General features: G+C 47.7%; 1 protein-coding gene across 1 annotated transcript in view; it reads right to left on the bottom strand.

The window, feature by feature from the left end:
* gna12a (guanine nucleotide binding protein (G protein) alpha 12a) overlaps positions 1-19,277 on the bottom strand; it is a 73,987-nt gene continuing 54,710 nt past the window's right edge. The window contains exons 3-5 of the mRNA XM_063185250.1: positions 4,680-4,730; positions 3,522-3,722; positions 1-3,083 (exon numbers count right to left, since the gene is read on the bottom strand). Coding sequence (XP_063041320.1) covers positions 2,715-3,083; positions 3,522-3,722; positions 4,680-4,730 — 621 coding nt within the window. The 3' untranslated portion in view covers positions 1-2,714. The remainder of the gene's footprint in view (positions 3,084-3,521; positions 3,723-4,679; positions 4,731-19,277) is intronic.

Genomic DNA, 19,277 nt, shown 5'->3' with positions numbered 1-19,277 from the left:
CATCTGTGCGCACCTTTGGGAATGGCCCTTTGTTTTCTGTGGGTGAGGGAAACTCGACACACAGTAAATCTTTTTCCCGGTTAAGCGGGATGCCTTTTTTCTGCTTCTTCCCCTTTGCTGGGAGTAGCACTAAGCCCTCCACAAAATGAGAGAGAGAGAGAGACAGACAGACAGACAGACAGACAGACAGACAGACAGACAGAGACAGACAGAGAGAGAGAGAGAGAGAGAGAGAGAGAGAGAGAGAGAGAGAGAGAGAGAGAGAGAGAGAGAGCAGTCATGGGCTTGGAGAGGTGCGCAATAATCATGTTTTGTTCTATTCATATGCTTGGGCTAATTCCAGAACATTTTCCCCCCGAATCCCCATGAGAAAGTTCAATTACACTATAAATGGAGAGAAGCCTTTAAGGAGTTCAATGCAATTTTCAGGGAGAGGAACGACAGAGAGAAGCATCGCGTGCTCTTGGAACCCCTCAAGCCCATCAGTAATTCGCCTGGCTATCACGACTACTTCTTCCAACCTTCTAGTCAGGCCAAGTTGCTGTGATTTCAGACTTCTCAGAGGGCATATTTAACCCATGTATATCAAATGCCTATGTATGCTAGTGTTCAAACCGGCAATTGCTGTAATCAAACAACTCTCTACTCTGACAAAGCTGCCAGCAAGGCCAGTGACAAAACCAATGTGTTTTGGACACTCCCTTTCAAGCCATTGTAAATACTTGATTTGGGGAGAATTTGGGGAGAATTTGAAGCTTCAGAGATAGCCATGTTAGCCAGACTGATTTTGTATGGCATCACATGAAGGATGTGCACGGCCAGGCTAATCTGCAATGCATGACAGTGTAGCATAGAAGACTTTCAAAAGTTGCAACAGCTGACATTGACGATGATATGGTATTTTTAAGTTTTAATTCCCTGCTTCTCCAACTGCTCTACCACTTCTTCAGCCTTGCCTGTTCACTGTCTCCGATACACACATTTCAGTGAAGATTTATGACCAGTGCTTGGTTATTTGGTGAAGTTCCAGAATCCATCAACATTGTGAGGTTTTGGTAAACATGTGTTTGGCAAAGGTCATGAGGTGTACGATTTGCTTGTTGAACAAACACTCACACACACATAAAAGATCCCCGTTTGACTGTCAGAAATGGCAAACATACGACATGCCAAATGTGTTCTAATTCTGATTCCAAAACCAGCTTATCTGTAACAGTCTCTGCTGCAGGATGTGGGAGGAGCACTTGATAGCGTTCCATCACCATTGCTGAAAAGGAGGAGCCACTCCTTGGGCAATGATTTAGTTTAATCCATCAGGAGAAAAAGACAAGAAGCTGTGAATTTATGGGGGCTCGCTTAATCTCTCCAATCTATCCAACACACTGAGATTTTTGTTTTCCCTTCTTCAGAGACCTTAACGCAACTAAGAGAACATGTCTCTGTTTCCAATCATTTATCTCATGATGTACAGTACATTGTCATTACATAGTGGCGTACAGTTACTCTTCTTAATGTAAGAGGGAGACGTTGGCTGCAGTTTAAACTCGATTTGTCTGTAATACAGGATGCTCCTGGCCAATGTCCTTGTTATTTCATTGTGTCATCCTCCAAACAACATTGAATCAGTCAGTACATTGGACACGGGCCAACTTCCCTCCTTTTGCTGTAGTAGAACACACACACACACGCACACACGCGCACGCACACACACACACGCGCGCGCGCACACACACACACGCGCGCGCATACACACACACTAACACACACACACACACAGAGACCCACATCTTACAAAAACGTCCATTCACCTGCATATACAATAATAGCTCAGTGTTTTTGCTCAGAATATTGTACTGCGAGAAAAGCTTTGTTACCCTGGTCCAAATGAAAACATTTTTCATCATCAAGAATATAAAGTGACTGATTGGAATAGTAAAAGTTTTGACATATCGCTTATACCCTATACTATGAGAGAGTGATATCGGTATTTTGCTGTTCAGACAAAAATGTTCAACCGATTTTTACAAAACACACACACACACACACACACACACACACACACACACACACACACACACACACACACACGATTACATTTTTCAAAGTCAAACACTGTACATGGAGAGGTGTGGTGGCACCCTGTCGTGTCAGTGCACCGAGGGACGAGAGGGGGAAAGTGGACCAAACACTGATGTGCCAGGAGAAGTCTGTGGTTTTGTGGCAGATGAGTAGAGCTTTCCTAGAAGTGCATTGATACGACCCCCATTCAGTGAGTAAATCAGAGGCAGACAGGCTGGATTGGGAAAGTTAAAGTCCGACTGACATGTATTTCCTCTGCCCCATGCTCTCAACACAGGGACCTTTACAAACGTCTTCATCTACCTGCCCAGCTGAATCAGTTCATTCATTGAGTCCAGTGGCTGGAAACAACTATGTCGCCATAGCTTTTATTCTCTCAACGTTTCTAGGTTTGTCATATCCCGGACTGTTACTTTCAGAGTGTTTGTTGTCCACACATCCAAGAACAAGAAATTCACAGCCCCCTTGTCTCTCACTGGAGCATGTGGCATGACCCTTACTTTCTGAGCCTCGGATGTCTGCCTCTGATAACAGCCAATCACAGCCCAAGCCCAGCAGAACAGCCCATAGGTTGGTTAACCATCACAGCACAGTCCAGCAGCTCAGCTCCTCATCTCCCCCCTTGTCCCCTCTCCTCACTGCAGCATGATGTCCTTCAGGTTCTCCTGCAGGATGGTGTCCTTAACGGCGTGGAAGACGAAGCGTATGTTCTCCGTGTCGATGGCGGTGGTGAAGTGGTGGAAGAGCGGCTTGCTGCGGTTGCGGCGCTTGCGGTTGAAGCACTGCACCAGGTAGGCCTTGACGTCCTCCAGGCGCAGCGGGTCGTGGCGGTAGTCGGGGAAGTGCTTCTGGATGTTGACCTTACCCACCTTCTCCACCAGCAGGTCCATCTTGTTCAGGAAGAGGATGATGGAGACGTTGGAGAAGAGCTTGTTGTTGACGATGGTCTCGAAGATGTTCATGGACTCCACCAGCCGGTTGGTGCGCCGGTCCTCCATCAGCACCTGGGCAACATGGCATGATGGGAATGTGTTAAAAAAAACACATCAGTTCTACACACATCACATCAGTTCATCAGTTCTTGTGCATGTCTGCATTTTGTTTGTGTTTACATCTTCTACAACACCATGTGATGGTTAAGTTTGATCTGAGCACAATTTTTACATTAGTTATTTTCATATTAATAAAAAAAAACATGGTTGCAAAAAAAAATCTTTATGGTCAGGTTAGGGTTAGGGATGGATTTGGTTTGGGCAGAGCTTAGCTTAGACTTTTGTGGAAAAAGTTTTTCACCTCTAACACCTCACACATGCAGGAAGACCGTGTGTCGTACCAACATGCGGAATTAATTTATATTAATATTATATTATTTATATTAATTTAGCAAGTAATAGTAGACTACTCCTTAGTGAAATAGCAACGCTTTTCATGAGACCTCTGACCTGGTCGTACTCGCTGGAGGACACCATGAAGAGGATGGAGGTGATGCCGTCAAAGCACTGGAACCACTTCTGGCGCTGCGAGCGCTGGCCACCCACGTCCACCATCTTGAAAGGGATCTTCTTGATGACAAAGTCGTGCTCCACGATGCCCTTTGTCGCCTTCCTGGCCAGCAGGATATCCTGCCTGCTCGGGACGTAACTCTACCAAACATAAAAAAGGAGAAAGAGACAGGAAAAGAAGTGTCATTACACCTATAGATCTGTGAAGCTTCATTTTGTTATTAGTTTAGTGAAGTCAATGCTAAATGTGTACATCACATGGGAATATAATGATTTTTTTTTTTTTTTAATCTTTTTCTGAGTTCAAAAAAATACAAAAAGAGTGACAAATGTGTGAAAAATCACATATTGCTTTTAAGGTGTACTTAGCCCATTTGTTTCTTCACAGACTCTAGATGGCATAAATGGCTGTTAACACTAACATTCCACATATTCCACATAATTCTATTTTAAAGCTTTGACCTCCTAACCCAAAGTTCTCACATGTCTATTCCTGGCACGTACTGTAGACTCTAGCAACTGGAGTTTCCACAACAGCCTACACGAAACATATTCTTCGAGCATGGCTGTTTTTTTACTGCCCTTCTGAGACTTGGCCCAAAGTATTTTCTCATTGCTGCTCTTAGCAACCTACAACTGACTTTGTCAGCCACCACGTCTGGCATCGCTTCAAGTTCTCCACGCTTTCATTGAGCGAAGTGCGGGCCACCTCAGTCTCGCCTCCCCTGCACGTTCATATTCTGCATTGTGCCACTTGTTGTCAAAGAGAGAGCAACGTGACATACTACACGAGGGGTGGACTGTGTTAACTGTAAGCTTGACCACAAACTGCAAATGCAGTTAGTCTTCAGAGCTGGTCAATAAGACAAGAAACATTGAGCTTTTGTTGAGTAATTCTGTTAGTTTTACGTTTTGATTGCGGTCATGTCCATTTGTTTGTGTTGTTTTAGCTTTTAAGCATTTTCCCATAAACCCCGTAGGATGTGATGAGGGAGAAATGCCCATGTGTTTTTTTTTTTTTACTATTCTCAAGTTGCAAATGTGTTTTGGAGACCATGACTGCATTTGCCGAAGGGATATTACGCTCGACTGACTCACCAGTTCTCCAATGCGATCCAAGTTGTCCAGGAAATACTTCACTGATTCACTCTGCAAAAGAACAGATAAAAGACCAATTATCACATGCTTGTGTTTACCGGATTCACATGTTTTGATATTTCAACAGAGCACAAATGTCATTCCTTAATTCCATCTAAAAGCTGTATGTGAATGGATTAAAACAAGTGTTTTAAGTAATCATTCAACATATTACGCAACTTTGATAAGAGACAGATATAAACATGTGATTTTTCCCCTTGTTTTATCAGAGTGAATATTGGAGGTATACAAGTATAGACGTGACTGGAAATAAAAAAGAAACACTAGAGAATACACAGAGCCCATTGACCCATGTTTCAAATGGAGGCTCGAGAGACACCTGACCTGACCTAACCTGCTAAGACAACTTAAGAATCTTCAGATGCGCTCAAAAAATACTTCACATCACAGCCCCAAACTATCTGAGGATTATTATTTAGTGGCAGGGTGGTGTGGAATATAGAAAGGTCTTGGGGGGGCGGGTGAGGAGTGAGCTCTCCCGGGTTTAATCACTTACTCTGCTATTCTGTCAGGTGAGAGGTCAGTGGTGCTGTAGAGCGTACGCACCCTGACTAATACCAAGGTCTACCTCTCTCTTTTAAAATGCAAATCCAGGAGGCCTGACCCCCTCTCCCGTTCTTTTTTCCCTCACTCTAACCTGTCGTTTCTCCATGCTGAATAATTGATCTGCTCAGGTAAATTTTGAAAGTGTCTATCCATCATCTGTCTGTTTTTTTTTAGCAAGTTATTCATTACAGTTTTCACTCTTTGCATTGTGTCCCCTATTCTCCACGGCCCCACACTGAGCCAGCCGGCCAAGTTATTCCCGGAAAGGGCTGATGTTTCAGATAGTCAGGACAGTGGCCTTGGATCTGCAGCTTGTTTGTGTGTGCCTGTGTCGTTCGTGTGTGTGTGTGTGTGTGTGTGTGTGTGTGTGTGTGTGTGTGTGTGTGTGTGTGTGTGTGTGTGTGTGTGTGTGTGTGTGTGTGTGTGTGTGTGTGTGTGTGTGTGTGTGTGTGTGTGTGTGTGTGAGTGTGTCATTGGGGACATAGGAAAGCCTATTCGACTGTGGCTATGGCTCTGCTGTGTGTGTGTGTGTGTGTGTGTGTGTGTGTGTGTGTGTGTGTGTGTGTGTGTGTGTGTGTGTGTGTGTGTGTGTGTGTGTGTGTGTGTGTGTGTTTGTGTGTGTCAGACACAGAGCATATGCCTGGCCCAGAGCTCCCAACAGGAAACAGCTGTGTGTGAAAACAGGCGGATTAACAGGCCACAGACAGCGCTCTGTCACACGCCACACCACCACCACCACCACCACTACCAACCCACTCAATGCGCTCACACACACACGCACGCACGCACACACGCACCCATGCACGCACACACACACACACACACACACACACATACACGCACGCGCGCACGCACGCACGCATGCACGCACACACACACACACACACACACACACACACACAGCACTGTTACACCCCACACCTCATCACCATCAAGCCCATCCTCCGTATACACAAAGACCAAAGACATACACACCCACATGCGCATGCACACACTTACACAGCCACTAATGCAGCATGCTCTGGTCTATATATTTCTTACTCTCCGTCCTACACACAGACAAACTCATAGCCAGAGACATGCTGACAGACACACAGATATTCTCTCTCTCTCTCTTTCTCTCTCTCTATCTCTCCCTCTCTCTACCCCCTCTCCACACACACACACACAAACACATCCACAGAGCCACAGGCTGACAGACACACAAGGACACACACACACATGTACAACATATGCAAAATACGATAAGGGATATCGCAACTGGCTCACCTTTACAGGTACTTGCCCCTGCACCATCTGTGAGCCAGTGGCATCGCTCTCTCTCTGTCTCCTTCCCTCAAGGCACTACAAGGTTTCTGTTACTGGGATCGGAGTTGGGTGGCTTCAGCAGGTTATCAAATGGGCACCCCCCCTCACTGGCGTTTCGTTGATTTAAGCCCATGACACCTAAAGGGGGCTCAACAGCAGATCCAGCGTCCTGGAACCACCCCCGCTAAATGCCACCCAACTCCGTCTTCAGTCCTTCATTCCCTCATTGCTTCGGCTCTGCCACCGCACCTCCCTCTGCATCCAAATCCAGCGAGATGCTTCTTCTGCCTGCTTGGTGGCGCTGGCTACAAGGCGCTTCCTGGACAGCCCTTCAATTCCCAGCATCCCCAGGGCTCTCCAAAGCGAACGTCCGGCAAAGCCTCTGCAGCCCACCTCCACCGGGAGATTCCAGGCCTTCCATCCGTTTTGCTGGCTCTCCAGGATAAGGGCTTGGTATTTATTGAGCTTACGCTCATATGCCTCTTCCATCCTCTCTTCCCAGGGGATAGTCAGCTCGATGAGCACCACCTGTTTGGTACCTTTAGACCACAGAACAATGTCTGGTCTCAGGCTAGTGTGGGCTATCTCCTCTGGGAATTTGAGCTGCTTCTTCAGGTCTGCCCGCATCTCCCAGTCATTTGCTGTGGCCAGGACACCCTTGCTCCTCCCTCCTGCTGCTCCGCTTTCTCCTGCCCTGGTGAAATGTATGAAGCGAGGCCCTTTGGAAAGCTGCTTTGTCCTCTTCCTTGCCTGGTCAATGCCATCCGCCAATTTCGCAAGGATCTGGTCATGTCGCCACCGGAACTTGCCGTCTGCTAAGCTTGAGTGACATGAAGAGAGGACGTGCTCAAGGTTAGCCGTCCTTCCGCAGAGCTTGCAGCTTGGGCTCTCGACCATTCCCCAGGTGTGAAGGTTTGAGGGAGTAGGTAGGACGTCATATACAGAGCACAACAGGAACTTGATGCGGTGACCTTCCATGCTCCAAATGTCCTGCCAAGTTAGAGCTCTCTCTCTCGCACTCTCCCATTTAGTCCAGCTGCCTTGTTTGTTCATGGCTACAGCCTTGACATGCCGGCTTTCTTCCTCCGCCCTTCGGACCTCTTTCTGCACCAAGCCTCGCCTCTCCTTTGGGTCCGCTTTCTTCCAACTTGTTCTGGTGGAGCAACCCAAGCCAAGCCTTCTCTGGGCTACTGACCCGACGATGTCTGCATGGTGCAGTCTGTCCTCTGCCTCCTTTAGGGCTCTGCTGGCTGACCACTTTCGGCCTGTCCTGATGACGATGTTTGCCTGACGTACTCTCTCGTCTTTACTGTCTCGCAGCATCATGGCCTGGCGTGTTTTTGTCGCCTTGTACTCTTCCACCACAGATGTTATTGGCAGTTGTAGCTTGCTGCCTGTGCTGTACAGGCCAATGGAGCAAAAGCTTTTTGGGACGCCCAGCCACCTCCTCAGGTAGGTGCTCAGCTTCCTCTCCAGTGCCTCAACTAGACCAGGAGCGGCCAGAGCAGTCTGGGGAGAACCCCATGTTGGTAGCCCCAGGCTTTATATTTGCCGGGGAGGCCGCTCTTCTCCAGAGATGTCATCCAAGTTTCTGCTTGGCTAAGCATCTCCTTCACACTCTGTCTGTCATTGAGGTCCGCCCGGTACCACTTCCCCAAGCACTTCACAGGCTTTTCTTGGACAGCTGGGATGGTGTTCTCTCCGATTTTGAAGCGGAACTGATCCTGGACGCGTCCTTTCTTCAGTACCAGGCTTCTGGATTTTGCCGGTTTGAACTCCATCCTTGCCCAATTTGTGATCTCAACCAAGTCCTCCAGAATCCATCTTCCTTCTGGCACTGATTTTGCTGTGATGGTGAGATCGTCCATGAACGCTCGAATGGGCAGCATCTGGACTCCACTTGCAAGTACTGCACCTCGACGCAACTTCTCTGCTGACTTGACAAGAAGGTTCATCGCTGCGGAAAACAGGATCACTGAAATTGTGCAGCCCGTGACAATGCCCACTTCCAGTCTCTGCCAGTTGGTGGTGAATTCTCCGCAGGTGAAACGCATGTTGAATCTGTCGAAGTAGTACTGCAGAAGCTTCTGAAAACGCTCTGGGATGTGGTATGTCTTCAGTGTCAGCTCCACTAGCTTGTGAGGTATCGTTCCATAAGCGTTTGACAGATCAAGCCACAGCACTGCCAGATTGCCATGGTTTTTCTTCGCATCCTCGATGATTTTGGAGATGACGCTGGTGTGTTCAAGGCAGCCAGATATCCCTGGAACACCACCTTTTTGTACCGCAGTGTCCATGTACCCGTTCTCCAGCATGAAGGTGGTCAACCTCTTTGCCAGGATCCCCAGGAAGATCTTAGCTTCCACATTGAGCAGTGAGATGGTGCGAAACTGCTTGATCCCCGAAGAGTTCTCCTCCTTAGGTATGAAGCACCCCTCTGCGACCAACCAGTCATCTGCAAGGTAGTTCTTCTTCCATGCCACTGTCAGTAGCTTCCAGAGTCGTCTCCTGAGCCTCTTGCAATGTTTGTAGACATTGTATGAGATGCCATTTGGCCCTGGAGCTGATTTTCCTCTGGCTTTCTTTAGAAAGCTGTTGACTTCCTGCCAGCTTGGTTCCTCGGTCTTGAAGGGGACCTGGTTGGTTCGGCTGGTTTGATGAGCTTATCCATCTCCTCCAGACTGTCTTCCCTTCTAGGATCACTATGAACCTGACGAAGATGTTCCTCCACCTCTTCCCTTGTTGCTTTCAGCTCCCCTGATCTTTTGTCGCCGAGGAGTTTAGACAGGTATTGGAATGGACTCTTGGTGAAAGCTGCCCTTTCTTTCAACCGCCGCCTCCTGTCCCTGCGGTGACACTCAGCTCGCCGCAAGATCTTAATGCGCTCCCTCAGATTCTTCCAGAGTTCTGTGAGTGCTGGTTTCTCGTCTGGTGTTGCTTTGCGAAAGGCCTTCTTCAGCCTCCGCAAATCCGCTCTCAGGGTAGCTATCTCCTTCAGGCGTCTATTCTCCTTGGGCTGGGTGTTTGCTCTTCCTTTCAGCTCTTTCCTTCCGAAGCGCTCAGCACCCATGCTCCAGATTATCGAGGACATGGCCTTGAGCTTCTTCCCCACATCTCCTGCCGTGGCTGCCTCTAGCACCTGGTCCACGTCGCAATCAAACATCTCCCATTCTTTTGTTGCAGCTGCGGTTGGCCATTTCAAACGTTCTTTCCGTACGTCTCCTCCTGGCGTGATCTGCACGAGCTGCCTGGTATCCTGAATCACTTCCCTCTCACTTGGTTGCCTTGTCGCCTCCGTCACACCAGCGATGCTGCTCCTGCCCCCCTCCTCATCATGTGCATGGAGATTCTGGAGACTGTGGTTTGTGTCCTGCTCCGGCCTCTCCTCCGTCTCACCAGGTTTCCCTGTGCGTTGCACATGACTTACAGGTTGCAAGCACTTCATCTTTGTCTGATGTATCTTCAGCCCTTTCTCATTTTTGCATTTCTTCCCACATCTGCAGACCCGGGATGAGTCGCTCAGCTGTTCCGTAGTCGATTGTCCGTTGATGGTGGTCATAACGTTGTTCTGTCCTGTGGGTCGATCATCCTCCCCCGCTCTCGCTCGGCCCCGGGGGTATCTTGTAATATACCTTTCCATAGCGGTTGTTTGGGTTTTCTCCTTGCGGAGAGTGTGGTTGGCCTGCCAAGCCGCCACACCCCAGCTCTGGTCTTTCCCAGATGCCAGCAGTCTTTCCTTGCCGTCACCGTTCTTCCTCGGTTGCCAACTTGTCTTTCCAAGTGGTCACTGGGTCTACCAGAAAGGAATATGCAAAATACGATAAGGGATATCGCAACTGGCTCACCTTTACAGGTACTTGCCCCTGCACCATCTGTGAGCCAGTGGCATCGCTCTCTCTCTGTCTCCTTCCCTCAAGGCACTACAAGGTTTCTGTTACTGGGATCGGAGTTGGGTGGCTTCAGCAGGTTATCAAATGGGCACCCCCCCCCTCACTGGCGTTTCGTTGATTTAAGCGCATGACACCTAAAGGGGCTCAACAGCAGATCCAGCGTCCTGGAACCACCCCCGCTAAATGCCACCCAACTCCGTCTTCAGTCCTTCATTCCCTCATTGCTTCGGCTCTGCCACCGCACCTCCCTCTGCATCCAAATCCAGCGAGATGCTTCTTCTGCCTGCTTGGTGGCGCTGGCTACAAGGCGCTTCCTGGACAGCCCTTCAATTCCCAGCATCCCCAGGGCTCTCCAAAGCGAACGTCCGGCAAAGCCTCTGCAGCCCACCTCCACCGGGAGATTCCAGGCCTTCCATCCGTTTTGCTGGCTCTCCAGGATAAGGGCTTGGTATTTATTGAGCTTACGCTCATATGCCTCTTCCATCCTCTCTTCCCAGGGGATAGTCAGCTCGATGAGCACCACCTGTTTGGTACCTTTAGACCACAGAACAATGTCTGGTCTCAGGCTAGTGTGGGCTATCTCCTCTGGGAATTTGAGCTGCTTCTTCAGGTCTGCCCGCATCTCCCAGTCATTTGCTGTGGCCAGGACACCCTTGCTCCTCCCTCCTGCTGCTCCGCTTTCTCCTGCCCTGGTGAAATGTATGAAGCGAGGCCCTTTGGAAAGCTGCTTTGTCCTCTTCCTTGCCTGGTCAATGCCATCCGCCAATTTCGCAAGGATCTGGTCATGTCGCCACCGGAACTTGCCGTCTGCTAAGCTTGAGTGACATGAAGAGAGGACGTGCTCAAGGTTAGCCGTCCTTCCGCAGAGCTTGCAGCTTGGGCTCTCGACCATTCCCCAGGTGTGAAGGTTTGAGGGAGTAGGTAGGACGTCATATACAGAGCACAACAGGAACTTGATGCGGTGACCTTCCATGCTCCAAATGTCCTGCCAAGTTAGAGCTCTCTCTCTCGCACTCTCCCATTTAGTCCAGCTGCCTTGTTTGTTCATGGCTACAGCCTTGACATGCCGGCTTTCTTCCTCCGCCCTTCGGACCTCTTTCTGCACCAAGCCTCGCCTCTCCTTTGGGTCCGCTTTCTTCCAGCTTGTTCTGGTGGAGCAACCCAAGCCAAGCCTTCCCTGGGCTACTGACCCGACGATGTCTGCATGATGCAGTCTGTCCTCTGCCTCCTTTAGGGCTCTGCTGGCTGACCACTTTCGGCCTGTCCCTTACTTTATTCCTTCTTTATCATCCCAATGTACACACAGGAATCCATTACATTCAAAAACTCATGAGGAAAAACTGTAACACAAATACTGCTCACTCTGTGTCTTGTAGACTCAACACCCACCCACTCATTTAAATCACACACACACGCACGCACGCACGCACGCACACACTCACGCCCTCTCTCACACACACACACACACACACACACACACACACACACACACACACACACATACAAGGACAGACAAAAAAACATGCATGACGAATAGGCCGAAAACTGCCGAAACTGCCCAGTACAACACGTCCAGGAACTCAAGCAGTTATCTGATAACACACTGCCTGTGGGCTTTGTCAATCCTTGTCTTGAAACATGCATGTGGAAGACAAACATTCTTCCCTCTTACAATAATAGAAGTCTGGGGCCATTGTCGGACACTTGGGCAGTGAAAGGCTGCTGGAAAGAACTGTAAGGCTGTTAGGCTATGTCGTCCAGTGTTGGATTAGCTCAACCAGATATTAACAGGGCTCTGGCTTGTGTGTGTGTGTGTGTGTGTGTGTGCGTGCGTGTCTGCGTGCGTGTGCCCACCTAGCCAGTCAATCCAGCACCATGGCATGAGATAACAGCACAGACTCGACTAACAAGACTGTATATTTGAAATGGATCGTGGACTAATACACACCTGCTTGAAAAGTAAGCAGTTGGTAAATACAAGTGCTGACTGAAGAACACCTCCATACTACTGTAAGTGTCACCTTGACGCTCAAATTAACAGTCACGGGATCAGCTCCATATGTCTGGCCCATATATCATGTCTGTTTAGCTGCACTCCTCAAGAAAGTGTCAATTTGTCTTCAGCCTTCCTCCGAGGCAACCTTCACAGACTAAGTTCTCTAATCGTTAGTGATAGTGGAGTAGTGGAATAGCTATCCATTCCCATTATTTATACAATGATTTTTCTTTCAATAGTGATAATGATGGTGCAGTGCATGTAATCATTCAGCTGTTCAGAGCTATGGATCAAATAAAACAGACTTTTTTAGGCTAACCATATTTTTTCGCTTTAATCTAAATCAAATTGAGTTTTTGCACTTCTACATGTTGGAGTTGAAGGATAAACATAAAAGGTAGGGAGACATGTACACTTAAAATCAGGGCACGTAGGACAGATGCTAAACTTCAAATAGAATATTACTGTAGACTCCATCTTCACTTCTTTTTCGCTCCCTTTTCACGTTTCAGCCTCATTCAGTCTTTATCAAAGTTAGTAAAGGTCATGAAAAGGTCATGAGACATCAGATATACGTGTAAAAAAGAAGTAAGATAGAAGCTTGAACTGGGGTGCTATATTCTCTTTGAAGTTCAGAAACCAAAACATCAACACACTATATCGTTGGCTAGTGGTTTCTGTCGACTGCAATGTTCTTTCGATTTATGATGTTTCCTCAATGTCTGTGTGGATTCGCAGTCATCCAGGTCATCCAGTCAAAAGAGCTTAGGTGAAGTAGGCAGGAGAGAAGATATTCAGCTGCTTTCAACTCTTTTGGCTTCAATTTCCTCTATGTCACATCTCTCGTTTCTGTTTCCCCTATTTCCTTCATATTTGAGCAGAGAGCAGCACAATAATATTTCACCTTGGCTCACATCCACCTCCATCTAAGTTGCTGGATCAAACAAAGCAAGGAACGCAAAAAAAACAGGAGACAAACGTCTGCAAGACCTATGCTCCCATAGAAAATTGTTTTATAGTTTTTACCTGCCCCCCTTCGGAAGGGGTTAGGGTTAACAGTGCAATGAGTCGAACTATCTCTTTGTCTGGGTCTTTTTGTCTGTCCGCCCGCATTGTTTTAAGTCGCCTCTGGGTGACACCAAACACACAATACCACATGCTTCTAGCGTTCGCCAGGTTGCTACCTCTGAATAGCCAGGCCATGCCCTCCTAGCGACGCAACACCTTCAGCGTTCCCACTCAACTCTCGAAGAGATTTGACAGTCGATGGTATGGTAATCAGGCTAACCCCTGAATGCTCTTGTCTGCAACTGTTAATGCACGAAGGTTAGTGAGAGAATTTCTACACCCTAATGCTCATATTTCACAACTACGTACCTCTGAGGTTAGTGACACCTCACACTAATTCTCAGTCTTGACATAGTTGTTATTACTGTAATAAAGCAATTCACTTTTTTATAATCACTGCACACAGTATTGTACCAAACACAAAATTCTAGTGAGTGTTTTCTGATTTAAAACAAGTGCATGCTTTAGAGACGATAACAGTGTCTTGAAATCTGTGCTTCATTCACCTGTTTTGCAGTTTGTGCAAGCAGTATTGCATTTGTGTGAGGCTGTGAAAATGAGTGCAAGCAATTGAAAAAAAAAAAAGAACTGTAACCATTTCGCATATGCATAACCATTTCGGGTATGCCCTCTCCATCAGACAAGACGTTTGTTTTGCTCAAAAGCCAAAAAAAAAAAGAAAAGAAAACCGTAAAAAACTAACCAACACTACGCTTTCTCTGTCAGTCCAATGAGGACTGTGGGAAAGATCACTGCAAGCAGCCCAGCAGAGTCTCCAAAAGAGCATAGAGCAAAGCAATGCGCCACAAGTGTGCCCAGGGGTATTCCTAAAGCGGCAGCCTGCGTGGCCCAGCAAAGGGGAGGCTTGATTAGGATTGGCCTGAAGAGAGGAGGTCGATCTTGGGTGGAGGAAAGCAGTGACCTCCCTTATACCAGCCCCCCTACGCCAACTGGTCCGAAGCCCAGTATTACCACCATGAGCACAAGGAGTATAGGCCTACCTCCCCCAGCACACACACACAAACACACACACACACACACGGGCGTGCACACACACACACACACACACACACACACACACACACACACACGCACGCACGCACGCACACACTACCCACCCCTCCACACTGAACTGCGATGGCTATCTCCGCGGTCCTCTGCCATCTAAATAAACACTGCACTCGCGGACTCACGGACAAATGAGATCCAATATAGAGTCGGCCGTGCTCTAAAGCCCTCGTGGGCCCCCGATGATTAAAATACGGCCGGCCCCGGCCCTGTGTTTGTCAGGGTAGTAGACATGGCGGAGGAATGCTGGATGGCGACCAACATTTAACTCTCGCCGCTCGCTCAGGCCAAACACATAAACACACCACAAGCACAATGCAAGTTCCCCGAGACAGAGCGCTAGCGTGCATCGCCAATGTCACTCTGACACAGTTCTGGCACGCTCGACTTCCTGCTATCGAGGAAAGATGTACATATAATTAGATTGCCTATATGCCACAAGGACGCCTGGCTTCCTGTTGCTTTCATGCAGCCCTCATATCCCGCCAACACCAATACCCTTTAACCTCTTTCCTTTGCCTCTGACACCACCTCCTCTAATTCCCCCAGTCCTCTCCTCCTCTCCTCTCCTCTCTTCCTCCCCTCCTCTCCTCTCTTCTCCTTCCTCTCCTCCTCCTGCTTCCTTACACCCACCTCATCCACCAACCCCCAATACACTCCTCATATCCCTGCTGAGGCATGGTTTCCTTTGCCCGTACTGTCCATATGAGGGATAGGAGTTTGCTTGAGAATTGGGATGACCCTCGGTAGCCATGACATCATGATCTATTGTCACCAGTTGCCACAGACCTCTGCTAGGATGATGCTTTCTGTTACACTATAAAGCATGCCTTAAATGGGTATGCCACTATTTTGGGGCTTAATACAGTTACAATTGTTGGCTGGGGTTTACAAAGGTGGTGAAGTGTCTTATTTTTCATGTTAAGCGTTGTCTTGCTTTAAGACAAGTTAAAAGAGGGACTATGTCGCTAAGCTAGTGAAAGTCAATGGATCCGTGTAGCATTGTAGCATGCTACACGGATCCATTGACTTTCACTAGCTTAGCGACATACTGCAGTCAGGGCCGCTGTCAGCTTTGGCAAGGCCTGGGACAATGTCACCTGAAAGGGCCCCTTCACCCAATACATGCAATGTAATGAGGACCCAATTCTGGGCCCCCTTTCTGCCTGAGCCCGGGACAACTGACCCCTTTGTCCCCCCTGTCAGCTTCCCTGACTGCAGTAATACTTTAGTGCTGCTAATGCAGTGTTTTGGACAAAGGAACACCGCAAACTGCAAAAATACTGCATTATGGAATCATTTGGAACATGCCATGGTTTGGGGTAGAAAAATCCTGTGAAAACCTTCAGTAGCCTACACTCTTTCCATACATTTATAATCAGTCAGCTGTATTCTCTTTTTCCCCACATGCACACATAGGAATTGAGGAAACACAACCAGGAACCTGTTTCTCGACAGTGTCGTAGCTAACTAGTTAGTAACTGAAGTTACCAATGGGAAATTGCATTGCAACCAAGTAAGTTGCTAACTCAGTTAGCCACGACACTGTCGAGAAACAGGGCCCATATTCCATCCATAGTCAGCATCCACTTACGACAACATAAACACATCCCCCCACTCTCACACTGGTCATCCCCACCCTGCGTCCCATCGCCCCTCCCTCCCTTTGGCTTCCCTTCATTAGGAGGGGTTACAGTCCGCGGTGTTGTTACGAGATGGTTGTCTTGCTTGTGGGTTTCTTGTCAGCCCTGTTGCTGCTTGGTGAGGCTGTGGAGGAGCATCTACCGGATACTCGTGCGAATACAACTTCCTTTCTCCAGTATCCTTCACTCCATCTTCACCCATAATTGGTCTCTCTCTCTCTCTCGCGCTCTCTCTCTCTCTCTCTCTCTCTCTCTCTCTCTCTCTCTCTCTCTCTCTCTCTCTCTCTCTCTCTTCCTCCTTTCTGTTTCCAGCAATTCTATTATTGCCATGCACAACTAAAATGAACACGCATGCACACAAACACGCGCACACACACGCGCGCGCGCACACACGCGCACGCACGCACGCACGCACACACACACACACAATTAACTTTCCCTTAGTTTGCTTGGCTGAGTCTTCAAATAACTTTTTGTGTTTACTTCAGCACAGAGTAAATGTCAAGTGCCTCATGGCTGCCTCGACATGAGTCAAGCCACAGCAGAGCAGTCCCAGATCACCCCCAGCATCTGCTGTAGGGACGGAGCCTCCGACAGATGACTTCCAGGCCTACTGAGGTCCCCTGCGCTCTCTCTCTCTCTCTCTCTCTCTCTCTCTCTCTCTCTCTCTCTCTCTCTCTCTCTCTCTCTCTCTCTCTCTCTCTCTCTCTCCATGCCGGCTTCTTTTCAACTGCCTCCCTACCCCATTCACGGCCTACACGTAACACACTGTGTAAATAATCTGCCTCATGGAGAGAGAGAGAGAGAGAGAGAGAGAGAGAGAGAGAGAGAGAGAGAGAGAGAGAGAGAGAGAGAGAGAGAGAGAGAGAGAGAGAGAGAGAGAGAAAGAGACAGACAGATAGAGACAGACAGAGAGAGCTTGTTTCCAAACGGTATTGTTTGGTTTGGATGTACGGGGAGGCGTGCGTGGGGCTGCTGAACCCTCCCACATGGGCTCCCTGCACCTTCTGCTGCACTTCACAGGAACGCGGCCCAGGGCTCTCTCTCTCCCCCCAACAGAGCTGACCTCTCCCCAGCTACGCAGGGCAGGGCAGGACTCCTTTCATCTCAACAGATAGAGTTTTATTATTGTGATGTTTTTTCACCAATGGGGGGCATGTCAGGGTGGGAGGTTAGTTTGGGGAACAGGAACGGGGATTGTGATTGGGCAACGTGATGAGTTTGGGGGGTGTGGGGTACGATGTGTGAGAGGAAGAAGAAGAAGAGCAAGGATACGAAGGACTGAGATTGGGGAGAGTGAATGAGGAGAGAGCAGGGCAGGGCAGAGCAGAGCGAGAGAGGACCAGGAGAGAAAAGGAATGATCCAATTGGAAGATAAGTCCAACTTAGAGCACCTGCCTTCCTCGGGTGAAGCAATGGGAAAACAATGATGTCAGCCCTCATCAGACCAGGGGTCCACCACAGAGCCTGAGATAACAGCCCAACATGCGTCTCTCTGCTCTACATCCTTTTTATGTAATATGTCCATTCAATAACTTGGCTGGAAGAAAACTTCAGATGCCTCCTCTTTTGATGAGATGTTAAACCTTGGTTTTTGCCCTCAACACCTGACAGGCACAACACAGACACAAGGGTTAGGGCTAAGCCTAACGGTAGGGACACATACACGCAAATTTGCAAACTTTGCCATTCATTCCTATGAGAGAGGCGAAGTCCAGCGATGGCAAGCAAAAAGCAAGCGAACAGGAGCGAAGCGAAGCAAAATTATTAAAGAAAGTTTAATGTTATGCAAATGAGGAGCGAATTCGCCTGCCGCGGCCCAATCAAATCAACAACATAACTGTTCCATTCCATTTGATTCGCCGCAACGACCTGATGACGGTTGGATTTCGCCTGTCTTCGCTTCGCTTGCTTCGCTTGCTTCGCTTGCTTCGCTTGCTTCGCTTGCTTCGCTTGCTTCGCTTGCTTCGCTTGCTTCGCTTGCTTCGCTTGCTGTCCCTACCGTAAGGGTTAGTGGATAGTTAGTTAGAGTTAGGATTAATGTTATGATTAGTTGGGACTAGTTAGGATTAGTAAGGAGCTGCTGGACGTTAAAAAACACCATACAGCGAGTGCAGTGGAATATTTTTTTGGAAAAAAATGAAACAATAGTGTTTTTTAATAATGGCCTTTAATAAAGCCTTTTTCTACTCCATTGTTAATCCCTTACCAATATGGCTTTAAGATCCAAAGACCAAAAAAACCTTTTCCGAGAACTGTAGTTCAGTCAAAAAATATCTCGTGTTACGTTTCTCATTCAATAATGTCGCACTAAAAATAACTCAGAGGCATAGATAGGCCTATGTTCCCCCTATAAGTCCCTTAACTACCATTGCATTAAGAAAACAAGGATGTGAAATCCCTCTTCCTTTGAGGAGTCATTAACCACAATTGGACACAGTGGATCACTTTAAAACAGTATGGCTTTTAATAATGCCATACAATATATCTTTGCATTCCCTCTGAATTTAATAGCTTTCCAACAAGCATGGTTGTAAGAAATAAAACCCGTCGAACGCATTCACCTCATTACATATGACCTATACATAATGATAAATGAGGAGGGTTACAACTCATCTACACGACAGGAAATACCAAAAAAAGGCCTTTTTCAATTATTTCTACTCACACCATATTTCAGAAATACAGTCCCAGGAAAAAGTTTGTACACCCTTTGAAATTTCTTACATTTCAGTCAAAATTTATCATAAAACATGGTCTGATCTTCCCGGAAATCTCAAGAAGGAACAATCAGAGTCTGCCTTAACTAATTCCACACAAACATTTACATGTTGTCGTATTTTTATTGGCCATAAGGCTATAACATTCACAGGACAGCAAGGCATAAGTAAGTACACCCTTGCATTAAATAGGTTTTAACCCTCAGTTAGTTGCAATATCCTCAACCAGACTTGTCCTGTAGTTGCAGATCAGATTAACAAAACAATCTGGATGTATCTTGTCTCCCTCTTCTTTAGAG

Source organism: Engraulis encrasicolus, chromosome 2 (genome assembly GCF_034702125.1).
Source record: "Engraulis encrasicolus isolate BLACKSEA-1 chromosome 2, IST_EnEncr_1.0, whole genome shotgun sequence".
Taxonomy (NCBI): Eukaryota; Metazoa; Chordata; class Actinopteri; order Clupeiformes; family Engraulidae; genus Engraulis; species Engraulis encrasicolus.
Note: the sequence above shows the minus strand (reverse complement) of the source record. Positions and strands in the feature narration are given on the sequence as shown.